This window comes from Meles meles, chromosome 14 (genome assembly GCF_922984935.1).
Source record: "Meles meles chromosome 14, mMelMel3.1 paternal haplotype, whole genome shotgun sequence".
NCBI lineage: Eukaryota > Metazoa > Chordata > Mammalia > Carnivora > Mustelidae > Meles > Meles meles.
The window spans coordinates 15,277,900-15,291,201 of NC_060079.1; the positions used below are offsets into that span (position 1 = coordinate 15,277,900).

At 40.1% G+C, this 13,302-nt stretch overlaps 1 protein-coding gene across 6 annotated transcripts in view; it reads right to left on the reverse strand.

Annotated features, from left to right (window-relative positions):
• Window positions 1-13,302, reverse strand: part of STARD13 (StAR related lipid transfer domain containing 13) — a 513,277-nt gene that overhangs the window by 176,872 nt on the left and 323,103 nt on the right. For 2 of the 6 annotated variants that reach the window (XM_046028277.1, XM_046028280.1), the window contains exon 1: window positions 6,884-7,149. The exons of the other annotated variants lie outside the window; for them this stretch is intronic. In XM_046028277.1, coding sequence (XP_045884233.1) covers window positions 6,884-7,052 — 169 coding nt within the window. In that variant the 5' untranslated portion in view covers window positions 7,053-7,149. Of the gene's footprint in view, window positions 1-6,883; window positions 7,150-13,302 lie in introns of those variants that run through there. 6 annotated transcript variants of the gene reach the window in all.

The following is a 13,302-nucleotide window of genomic DNA, read 5'->3' on the forward strand; positions in this document are numbered from 1 at the left end:
AATTATTAACTCGGCCCATATACCTAGTCCTTCGGTTTTCTGCTGGCAAAAGCACAGGGGCCACCTAATCAGGTTAGAATCTTGTCTTGGTTGTTAATTTTTGGTTTTTTTTTTTTTTTTTGGTTGTTAATTTTTATAAGGAGATGTCCATCCTGTCTTTACCCAGTTGATTTTTTAGAATATATGGAGTTGGTCTTACTTGAAAACAAAAAGTACTTGAAATTTATGGGGCACCTGGGTGGCTCAGTGGGTTAAAGCCACTGCCTTCGGCTCAGGTCATGATCCCAGGGTCCTGGGATCGAGTCCCACATCGGGCTCTCTGCTCAGCAGGGAGCCTGCTTCCTCCTCTCTCTCTGCCTGCCTCTCTGCCTAGTTGTGATTTCTCTCTGTCAAATAAATAAAATATTAAAAAAAAAAAGTACTTGCAATTTACTCTCCAAAATATAATCTCACACTATTTATTGCCCAATCCATGCAAGAAATATAGTCAAAGAGGATGATCTGAATGAAGTCCAGGCCTTGAACCCTCCTTAATCAGTTTTTCCTAAATGTGTTCCCCAGGGAAAGTGGTTTTATAAGATGTAACTTCCTGGTATCCGGTGAAAATTGGTTTTATGATGAAATATACCAGTCTAAACAAAGTTAAATGACTTTCTGCAGATTTCTCCAAGACTTTCCTAAGCATGAATTTCCAAAAAGGGAAAGAGAATATAGCATTTCCCAACTTACTTGACCACAGAAACATTTTTCCCCCGAACATCTAACAGGACTAGTCTTCTGTGAAGCCAACTGAGAAACTGTTTCTAGATAGTCTCCATACTATTTAGAGATTGGGAAAAGAGTGCTCACCTGAACCTCCTTGTTCTGAGCCACTCACCCCGGGCCCATATAGTTTTATTGAATTATAATTTGTTGTTATGCCTCTGGTTCACTGTGGATGCTACAGGAAATTTGCAATTCAATTTACCATAGGAATGTTTAATTCGTCTACTACATCTCGCAGCTTTCCCTTTATGAGATTTGTATGAGAAACTGCTCCTCGTATATCAAGTTCCTGGGAGAAAATTCTCCCAAACATCAGGTCCCGGGAAAAGCTGTGTTAGTAGGCTTTTACCATGGACATGACAAATCTTTCCTGATCATATTCTCCTCTTGGCTTACATCAGGAAGCTCAGGCTAAATGTATAGCCCACTTTTAGTAATTATTCAGTGCCTTATGTTTCGTATTTTTCTGTAATATCTCTCCCTACCTTTATCATATTAACCTACATTTTTCTTTACATTAGATATATCTTTTTATAACCTTTACTGAGTTGAATATTCTTTTATCCAACTACATCAAGCCCTTTAGGTAATGCATGAGAATGTAAATGGAAATATGTTGTCTTTACCCACACCAAAATCATATTCAGACTGCCCCTGAGGAGACAGAATATGATTTTCTCATGATCCTTCATTCAAATGCCATCTATGCAATTCACGGTCTCCCACTGTCCTGTATCTTCTTCCTTAGACTTGCCAGCGGGTGCTCATACCTCAGGAAACGCAGAGACGAGATGCAGCCTCATGAATGACCTGCCTCCATTAAATCCCAACAGATATACTGTCTTTTGTATGAAGGTTTACCAGAACCCACTCACCATTTTCTAAGTTTGCTTGAATCACCAACTGGTGTTGCTTAGACTTAGAAGACTCAGAAGCACGGCCCATGATTAGGTGGCTAAGGGAATGAGGAACCCTGCTTTATAGGAGCTGACCAGGGTCCAGAATTTACACAGAATTAAAGCGCTGACTTTGGGGAAAAGATGAGAAAAACATGAATCTCTCGTCACTTAAAGTAATATCACAAAATCCAAATTTGGCAACTGCCTGCATCTGGGATGTGTGTTTATAAAATTAGAGCTAATAAAAGCAGTGATGTGCAGCTTTGGATGTCTCCATTTAGTTAACGTTAAACACTCAGCTCTTACGTGTGTACAAGCATATCGTTCTTCGCTAATTTCTCTCCAGTACTTATTTCTGAACTGCTCACATTTTTAATATTTTCATATGTGATAACTTTAAAAATGTTACTCAAAGTTTACGGACTTAATTCACTGAACAGATTTTCCTGTAACTTTCGGTTACACAGTATCCTTTGTGGACAGGCCCCTTCAGTCACCAGCAGGGAACGGAAAGAGGGCTCTGATTCACAAACTGTGAATTTCCGACAGTTGTCACTTTTTAAAGAAAGAACTTGAGCAATACAGGACTGATGCATTCTCCCCGTTTTTGTGTTCCATCTGTCTTCCTGCCAGTGCATCCACACTCCATTTCTGAAAGTAGTTGGGCAAGAAAGTTCTGGACACAGAGAAAGGGCAATTCCCAAAGAATAAATGATTGTTTAATTTCCGTGGACACTCTCCAGTCGATGGGGGGCCCACCCACCAGGATGAGCAAGGCCACCACTCAGGTCGGGCAAATTTCCAAGATGCCATTTGACCTGATGGAGTAATGAGAGAGCCAGCACATCAATCATGGTCCAATTCCATTCACTGGGAACATAAGGAAGGCAGGTTATTCTACTATAGTTAAGTTCAGCTCAGGTGCAATCTTTAAAAAGAGTCTCAGATAAAAAGTCAATGAAAATACAAACTCGACTTTCACTAACTCCTCTAATTGCAAAAATTTTCACTAATTCCTCCAGTTGTCTATTCCTCTAGTAGTCTATTTTCCATATTCTGTATTCTATCAAGAGAAGTCTTTTTTTTGTGACAGCAGGTGTGTCGCACACGCACACACACTCACACAGACAGACATGCTCGTGTCCTTACGGTCCCTGCAATAAGCTGGGTATTGCAATAACTCCATTTCACAGACCTAGACTCCGGCAAAAGAAAGGTTTTTACAAGTTGCTTGATAATTATGGGTTATAATGACATTTAAATCGTCCACAAGACTGGACATCTTAACATTCCTATTAAATTGATAATAAGAGTGTTAAAGAGGTATCAAAGAAACATGTCCAGGTAGATATGAATGACATAATAAGAAAAATGTAAGTAAGAATTGTCTCTCTTTAAAAGAATACCTGTGATCATGAATCCTAGAATTTTAGAGATGATGGGAACTTCACATTTATTTAACCCAAACCCTTTATTTTATGGAAGAAGGAAAGAATGCCCAGAGAAGTTGTGACTTGCCCCAGATCACACAATTAATTAGTGACAGCTGTAGAACTAAAATCTGACTTTCGCTTTACCATTTCCTTGACCAGTTGTAGAATAATTATAAGCCACCGATTTATTCCACCTTAGAAAGTTGCTCCATTTCCTTTTTCAGCTTCTATTACTTTAGGTTTAAGTTTCTCTGCTTTGCACCCTCTTGTTTAAAGAGTTACTGACTCAACCACAGAGAGGACTTGAGGACCAGAAAAAAACCTGAGAAATCACAGACTGACCATTTCATTTTCTCATCAAGAAGCGAAGGCCCAGTGAGGTTCTGAAATTTACCACAGTAAAAGCATGCGAGAGTGTCTAATAAGAACCTGTACCCCGGTCTCTTTTTTTTCTGATTCGGTGAACTTGACTGTAATGGTGTCCATATCATGCCGTTTTAAGCATTTAAAATAATTTTTTAAAAATAGTTTAATAGCAAGACAAATTCTTTCACAAAGCAAATAATCACATTCATGTATTTGCTTAGATTTGGTCCGAACAGCATGTGTGTGAGAAGAGAGGCTTCCCGCATGGTGCACACATAGGCAACACACCATAGCCATCAAATGATGACATGAGATCCCAATTCTCCCTTCCTGTGGCCTAACATGCTCTTCTTCCACCTCCCCAGCATCCTCCCTCCTATCCATTCCCAAGTGCCTGCTCATGAGGGACATAAAGACCATTATTATTTCCATTCTCTCCATACAACAATTTCCCCATTGATTCAGTGAGATTGTGGGGTAGGGATTATGGGCAGTATGACATGATAAACTTTCACTTTGCAAAACCACACACTATCTTCAAATTCTCTTTTAAATGGACTCAAAACTCCAGAACTATAAAGAAGGCTAGAGAAATGATGCATGTTGTTTTGGAGCATGCCATAAGATGAGCAAGTTTAGATTCATCCTGGGTTTGAGCAACTAATTCTGATCCTATGCATCATCAAAGATTCCTTTATTTCTCCTCTTTGTTTTTCCTTCTCCTGAGTGTATCCGCTGTTGAATCATGTCCATGCCATTCAATGATTAGCTCACTGTAATGAGGTCAGTGGGGAGCAACTTACTCTTGTTTGCACTCTTCCCAACAGCCAAGAGAGATTAGGATCATAAGTAATGCTCCAAATTATATTAATACATGCTAAATTTTCCTTGAAAGACTGACAGTAGAGTAATGTAAAGAATTTTGCTGATACTGCTGTCATTTCGAGACTGATGTGTGAACTACAAAAAATAATGGTGTGATTAATTTAATAGACACTTGATAAGTTTTCATTGAATGATTAGTAAAATAACTTGACATCATGCATTCCTGGACACTAACTGTTCAAGGAAGGTAAAACACACAGCGCTTTGCTTCCATCAGCGAAATAAAACCTGACTGGAAATCTCATCGTGAGTGATTAATTCTGATTCTGTCAAATGGCTCATTGCGGCATCCTAAGTAGAAAAGACTGAAATGTCTTTGGCATATGACAGACTCCAAAATCAATGACAGGTCTAACACTTTAATACTCATTATAAAAACCAAACAAAGTTTAGTGTATCAAAGAGCATGGGCTTCAGAGTTATATTCAAATACCAGCTCTTACTATGTAACCTGAGAGAAGTTACTTGACCTCATGTGCCTCTGTTTTCTCACCCTTAAAATGGGTATAATAATAGTTCGTACTTCTGGGATCGTCTTTTTTTTTAAGAGTAAAATAAATTGAAATATATTTGTGGCTCTCGGAGCAGTGCTTGAAACATTATAAATGCTCAATCAATATTCTCTACAGTAAGTGTGAAGCGATCTAATAACACAGTAAACCCAATAAAATCCTTTTGCTTCTGCTTTCATATGGCTTACTATACTACTGTATGATATCAACAAATGATGAGTTCCCAATCACTGGACTGTTGGAATTCCTTCAAGTCTCCCCATGATCTTCATTATCACTCTTAATTTCTGGCCATTCATTGGCTTCAGACATCCCATTGCTCAACATGGAAAGGTGACAATTTTCACATTTTCCATGCAAGCAAATGAAACATAGACTCAGAATATACTTTCAATGATCATGCATGTGTTCATAATTTCAAATCCTCGCTAGGAATATAAGCTTCATCCCAAAAGAATATCCAGAATTTTAATGAAATCAATGATTATAAACACATTTAAGAAGATCTACAAAGCAATTTCAAAGTCTTTCTATATGCAGTGTTTCCAACATGATACACTTTATATGCATGCCTAGGAACATTTACCAAGTATAGATTACAAAACATCATCAAACAGTTGTCAAGCCCCTACGTCCATAGTGATGATGGCATCTGGTAAAGTACCATTGTCAAAAATCTCTAGAGCTAAAATGAAGCTGGTTTTTATTCTAAGCCTAAGGTATTTTTAAATCAAGCCACAGGGAAATAATTACTTTTGTTTCTATTCAATCAAGACCTGCACACAGAGTTTATGGAATGACATAATATCCTTCCTGAAATCAGACTGGTATGTAGGACCAGTATCCTTCACACATAACCAGTTCCTGAACCTTTACAAACAAATCCTAATTTCCAAGGAAACAATCTCATCAACTCCTACTCGCGAGAATACATATTGTTCCTTTTGGAAACATTACAATAAGATTTTCACGATTACAAACCCCAACTTCCCTTCTAAAATTCAATATAATCTTAAATTCATTTATTTAAGTGGAAATTGTATTTGTATAATGGCTCTAGAAATTCCTGGTAAATTCTGTATCACCAATATAACAATTTAGTTATTTTGTTTGTTTGTTTTAGTCGGGGAGGAGGGTGGTCATAAACTTTGTAAACTTATTGTGATCATGTGGGTATTATGTCTTTTAAATGAGGACCAGTTAGGGGCTTCCTAGGAATGTTCATTTTCAAGCTTCTACAGACCTACTCTAAGATAAGGAACATGTTTGAACTATTTTGGGAGAATGATGAGTTTTAGTGACGTCCAGACTGTTGATCTACTTTACTTTTACTTGCTAACTTTTTTTGCAGAGAATAAAAAGGAATATCTAGCAGCTTGTAACCAGTATCCTCTTCTTTCTGCCTCAGGAAACTGGTCCTTCTAAACACAGGTCACAAGCTTTGTTTTGAACTTAACAGACACCTTTATCCTTGACCATAAAAACAACATCAACAAATCAGAGGCAACTACTGACCTAACTAAACACAGGAGCAGAGGATGCTATCCTGGTTGTCAGCCCAATGGCCTGAAGAACAGATTTCTAACTTTCCCTTGTCACTAAGAGTGTTCCGAAGAATCTGGGCAGGGCTCAAGTCCGTCCCCTCCTTTCCCCCAATTAAATAAACAAATGTCCAAGTTTTAAATGTTAAAGTGTGAGCAACCTGCAGAAAAGCTCCTAAAATACACACTGAGTAAACCTGTCTGGTTTATTGCGTGGGCACGCGCAGATTCTGGAAACAGATGATACCCCGTCCTACCGTGAAGTTTTCTGTGCACTTTATGTTGAAGTATGTGGCAGCGAAGTGCTGTCACTGCTTAAATCTGCTGCCTGAAGTTATTTCTAAAAGTTACATGCAGCGTGGCATAGAAATCCAATGTATTGTAAAGTGAAAACAATTAAAAAAAAAACCCAAAAACTGGGTTAGCACGAAATCGAGACAAAAATCAGAATTAGCAACAGCCTGCCACTACCGGCCACTCACCTTGTTGAATTTTAGTCACTAGCTGATGGCGTGCTAGAATCCGGCTCATCCTGTAAGGAGAGCGTCTCGCAGTCTGATCAAATCGCAAGTACATCTCCTGGCCCTCAGGTGTCATGGAATTGAGATAGTAGCAGCCTGAAGCTGGGGTCCTGGGGCCCTGACTGAACATCTCGGCAGATTTTCCTTTTGCCACCTCACTCTGCCCTGTGGCCGTTTCTGTCTGTCTCCAGTCTCAGTCAAAGAGCAAGGCACCCAGCCCAGCAGCGCTGCACCGACCAGGCGATTTTTAAAAAGAAAAAGGAGTGCCAAGAGCCACAACTCAAGAATTCCAACCCCCCGGCCTTCACGTGACCCCGCGCAGCCAATCCGAGGGAGAGAGGAGGACAGGCGAGTACAGAGTCAGCCCCAAGCTCCGAAGCCGGGCTGTTCCAGCCCCTAAGATCCCCCCCGCGGTGCTGAAGGCAAAGGCAAGCATCTGCCTTTAGGCAGAGCTGACCAAGCGCTGAGAAGCAGCTCTCCCTGAAAGAGTTAAAAAGAGAAGGGTAATAGAAAAAGCAATAGAATTAAAAGTCAGTCCTGGGCATAGATTTCCTTTTTGGCTATTAAAAGTTAGAGAAGGCACATTTGCATTCTCCAAGGCAGCTGCCTGCCAGGTTTAAAAAAAAAAAAAAGGAAAGAAAGAAAAGGGTGTGATAAACGTCTTAAATGAAAATGTCTTAAATGAAAAACTACTTCAAAAAAGCATAAACACCTGAGTATGTTACCACCCTGCATTACAAAGAAATGAATCAAATAAAGCTCTTCCAGGGAAAAATAAACTTTCAAGTGCTTTAACACCCAGAGTACAAACACTACAGATTCCTGACCTGCAGTGGGGAAGCTGAGAGCTCTTACAGATGACTGGGAGAGGCAAAGGGCAGAAGCAAGCATATTGTGAAGTACCTGTTCCCCTGTAATCTTTCTACTTTCCCAGTTTTTAATCACCAAGAGACAAAATGGTTATGAAGTACCTTTCCCATTTAAGACACTGCCCTGAATCACTGTAAAGATTCAACTTCACGCAAAGGTACTGTGGCCAACTGCTAAGATCAGTAGAGAAGTTATACAAAAGCTTAAGGCTTTCACAAACTTTATGTAAAAAGTGCCTCAAAAAAGACACAGAGATAATGTTGGGGGAAGCAATGTTATTTTTGACTCTGGTGATCACAGTAGGACTCATAGAGAAGATATTCTAGTGGGCTTTAAAAAAATGGGTGGGATTCTGACAAGCAGAAACAGAGGAGAGCTTTGAGGGAGGGTCTATGGCCCCCATGTGTGGAGATCAGGAACCAGAATGCATGTTTAAGGAAACTGTGAATAATTCAATTTGGCCCTATTTGAGTATCCATATGGGAATAATTAGAATATCCCCCACCCCAATTTTTCCTCCTTAATATTATTTGATGTGAAGAGAAAAAGTCCATAGAAAACATTATTGAATTCTGAGCCTGGGGCTAAATGAATGAAGTTCTTTGAAAAAGAAGCATATGGCCAAAGCTGTTCTTACTTCTGGCTGACTTAAACAGAAACATAGTCTGGCCCGCAATTTATAGTCCTCATGATGAAAAGACTCTCAATTAAAAGTTTAATGGGATATAAACTAGGACCCCGATTCTGGTTACTGTGGCTAACGGTGGTCAGCCCTAACACATTTCCCTGTGGGAATTTTTGCTAGCCCGATTCTGACCTGCAGCTCACCTCCCATAACCATCCTAAACCATCCTACGACATACACGAACAGAGCCTGCAGTAGAATACACTCTCGCTCATGTCAGTTGTGAGCCTCTTCTGATGACTATGCAAGAGTAGCCAAGTGTCGGGTTTTCGATAGCATCACTGCAGAAAAGGAAAGAAAGATCTCACTGGATTATATTGTTCTCTTTCCATTCTTATTTGGGTGGCAGGGATCTAAGGTCAAGGGACGCTGGTATGCCAAAAGCCTGGGCATTCATGGTAGACAGGGTTAGCACTCCACTTCAACATTAGATGCCCATAAGGCCCATTCCAAGCTCAGCTCCAGCACTAGGTGCCATCTGTTGGAGATGCTAATGTCAGCTACTTTGGGCACATGTTTTTGTTCTGATAGTCCAACATTAGGGACATCCCTGGCATTAAACAAACACATGTTCAAGCCAGACACCTGGCAGTTTCTACTCTCCTACTGGAAGAGAATGGAAGGAAGATGGAGGGAGAAAGGCGACCATGGAACTTAAGAACTTGGGCTATGTTCAAAAAGCCAAGCAAAAGGAAGGAAAAGGCAGGAAATAGTATCTCGTTGTTTGGGGCGCCTGGGTGGCTCAGTGGGTTGGGCCTCTGCCTTTGGCTCAGGTCATGATCCCAGGGTCCTGGGATTGAGCCCTGTATGAGGCTCTCTGCTCAGCAGGGAGCCTGCTTCCTCCTCTCTCTCTCTGCCTGCCTCTCTGCCTACTTGTGATCTCTCTCTCTCTCTCTCTCTCTGTCAAATAAAAAATAAAATAAAATATTTTATTGAAATATTGAAAAATATTTTATTGAAGTGTGAATAACACTTCAAGATTGGCCATTTCCAGTGCCAACCTGATAGTTCATTAGCGACTTGGCTACATTTTAAAAAATAAATGGAATGATTCTTTCTGAGAAGCACTGCAGTGTATCATGGCCAGTTTGGTATTAAAAAACAAAAATCCCAATGCCTCTGTTCTGCACTGAAAGTCCTGAGGTGTTTTGTTCTGAAACCGTCAATGATTTTGTATCCTTTGACATATATGTAAAGATGCATCCTTTCATATATAGGTAAAGAGATGAAACAACAGGAAGCATAGTATTTCATGAGAGACTGGCAATGAAGAACCAGAGTTAAATGTACTTGAAGAAAAAAAAGGGAAATTTCTATCCCCTGATTGAAAGAGGTCAGAGAACTTAGAATAGAGCCTAATTTTTCTAAACATCAGTGTAAGGTTTCATAAGGGGATCTATGAAGGATTATGTAGCAACATTTCTGTCTCTAAGTTTTATTTTATGGTTCAAGTATGCAACTGCTCCCCATGTTTTTGCCATTTCAAACGCCCCAAATACCATATTTAAAGCAGGGAAGTAACACTGCTTTCTTATTAGCATCCTTAATGCCTTCTTTGATGCTAATGAAACCCATGCCCTTTTAATGAATTTTTTTTTTCCATTTTTGGTCCTAGTGATCACAAATAAGAATCACTGGAGGGGCAGTTTTGTTCTGTTCGTTGTAAATGTAGAAGCAAGAAACTGCTGACCATCTATCTTCCGGGCTGATAACATCCTCCGTGCATCTAGTTGAGAGAACTCCTCATTTTCACTGGTGAGTGACTAAGCACTGAAGAAATCAAAGGGAGGGAGGAAGTGCTGAAAACCCAAGTGTGTCTTTCAAGATTGATGCTGGATTCCTTCTTTTCTAATCCTTTTAAAAACGAGGAAAATGGATGGCACTAGCTTTTAGTTTTCACCTCTTTTCCTCTTTCCTACTTTGCTCAAGAGCAATCTTCACTCATATTATTTCAGGGATGGGATAAACAGATAAATACTGGGACCCAAAAAGAGCAATTAACAGAGAAGGGGAAGGGGCATGCATCCAACTCAATTTCGGTCCAGGTCATGATCTTAGGATCTTGGAATCGAGCCCCACCTTGGGCTCTCTGTTCAGCGTGGAGCCTGCTTGGGATTCTCTCCCTCTCCCTCTGCCTTTCCTCTCTCTCTCTCTCTCTCTCTCTTTCAAACAAATAAATCTTAAAACAAACAAACAACAACAACAAAAACCAAACAAGGAAGGGAGAGGTGGGAGGGACTAACAGTGTTGAGCACCTTCTATGTGCCAGTCACGTCTTTCATTAATGTCCACAGCAACTTCCTGTGGTATCCTATTTTATGGAACAGGAAATTAAGAATCCCAGAAGTGAAGAGATGTCCTAGGTCATAGAGCAACCAAGTGTAGAGCCACTGTCTCTCTCCAAGCTGATGATATTTGAACTCTTTACACAAAAGGGGCAGAGAAGGGAAAACTGTGGCATTGAGAGTGTGCTGGGGAAACTGGTTAGGGGAAAGAATTTTTGCAGAATATATTGAAAATCATCTTAGTCCTGTTTAACTGCATGAGATACTGGAATGCCTAAATGAAAATACAGTTGACCCTTAGATACCACAGACTTATTTGTGGGGATCTACTTCCATGCAGATATTTTTCATTAAATATATTGGAAACATTTTTGAAGACTTGTAACAATTTGAAAAAAAAATTGCAAACCACATAGCCTAGAAATACTGAAAAAAAATTATGAAAATGTTAGATATTATTTTAAGAATACAGTATATAACACATGCACCATATTAAATATGTGCTAATTGACTGTTTATATTACTGGTAAAGCTTCTGGTCAAGTGAGCTATTAAGTTTTCAAGGAGCCAAGTTATATACAGACTGCATGGAAGGAGGTGCCCCTAACCCTTTGTGTTTTTCATAGGTCAACAGCGTAGTATGGGATGGCTAAATTCTTGTAGTGGTTAAGATACAGGTTTCTGGAGAGCAAGCTACACAGCCCAGAGCCTTTAATTAACCAGTGAAAACCATGGACCCTTTTAGAAGCAACCCAAGGTTCAGAACTGGAGACTTCCCCCCACACACCCACCCCAATCTTAAAGCTTGGGAGCTTTAAATCAAGGAGCTTGACTATCTTTTTGTTTAACAGTTCCTTTCATAGGTAAGCTGCTTGTCCTCTGCTTTCTGTTCATCCTTACAGCTAATTCTGCATATCCTCTTACCATTCCCAGCGAATTTCTTCCCAATGAGAACATTCCAAATACAGCCAAAACTCTGAAATCTGAACTTCTAAACAAAACTTTTGCTATCAAGTCTTTTGACAGATATTCAAAACTAGCGCTCCGTGGAATCTTGTGTATATGCAGAAGAAAGCTAGGTGCACTTACAGAAGCCAGGAATGGCTCCCTGTGCTTTCATCTGTCTACTGCTCCTTACTCCTTCACACACATTCCAGCCTCCTCATCAGCCTGTTCAGAGGGAGCCAAGGTAGTTCTGCCAAGCAGGAAAAAATGTTTGCGATCTAAGTGGCAGGAGGGAAAAGGTCCAACTGATTTAGAGGGCTGCTTTTGAAACTAGTTGAATCCAAAAGTTGTGGATTAATGGCAAAGCCTTCCTGTGGGTTCTGAAGCTCACTTTGAGGATTTCCACCCATTGATGTGTGGAGTATGTGCCCACCTTTGTGCCAATAAGCCTTCCCAGTATGCGTGCACCACACACCCAAAGACCAGGGCAGGCAAGTCATTCACATTCGTAGCCATGACCAGGACGCTCCATGAAAAGTTTCAGAGTGGATTCTCTTCTGACTCAGCTTCACCAGCTCTAGATCAGTCAGAGTCCAGCTCCTGCTGCTGGACTTGTGGGTGGTAACAGATTTGCTTTATTTCGTCTCAGTCCTCCCTGCTGTCTTTGGTTAACTTTGCCTCTGTGGGTCTCCAAGAGCACATGCCCTGCCCTCATGCCATCCCCTGGGGACCCAGCCGTCAGCCCCAGTTCATAGGGCAAGCTATCTGGTCTGACTTGTCCTGGGCTCATTGCCTACACCCATCATTCCAGCCAAACCAAAATTCTTTCATTTTGCTAAGTTGTTTCAAAGATCTGGAACTGTGTGATTTCCTCTCCTTTCACCCTGTCAAAAATCTATTGCCTTCAGAACTATTTTCATGACTAATTGCAAAAATATTTAGTATTAACAGTCATGTTAATACCTGTAAATAGTCGTTATGTGGCCCATTAATTAGATTATCTTGTTACATGCTAATATGGAATCCACTTACTCATTGTAACGCCTATTGGCATAAAGTTTTTACATCTTAGACTTGGAAAGAATATTAAACAACTTCTAGCGCAACCACTCAACTACTACACTGATCAGTTAAGTAATACTCTACCCACATAAATGAACTGCTGTATCTCACTGAGGACTACAAACTGTTTAAGAAACTTTTTCCTTATAATTTCATTCACTGACTCTAATTCTGCCATTTAGAATTAAATAGGACAAATCTATTCCTTCTCCCATACGTTTGTCCTTCAGATGCTTGTAAAAAACCAAACTGTTCCTTATAAGAACTTTTATCTTTTTCTTATCTTTTCTCTTTTCTTTCCTTCCTTCCTTCCTTCCTTCCTTCCTTCCTTCCTTTCTTCCTTCCTTCCTTCCTTCCTTCCTTTTCTGTAGGCTAACCATTCCTTTACATCAAACCACACACAACTTCGTATAGCCAATTGCTATCTTTTGGATCTGGTCCAGTCTGTTAGTACCACTTTAAGAATATGGCCCCTCCCCTAAACTTAGAGCTCTAGGCACAGCCAAGCACAGCAGCACATGGTACAAATTGTG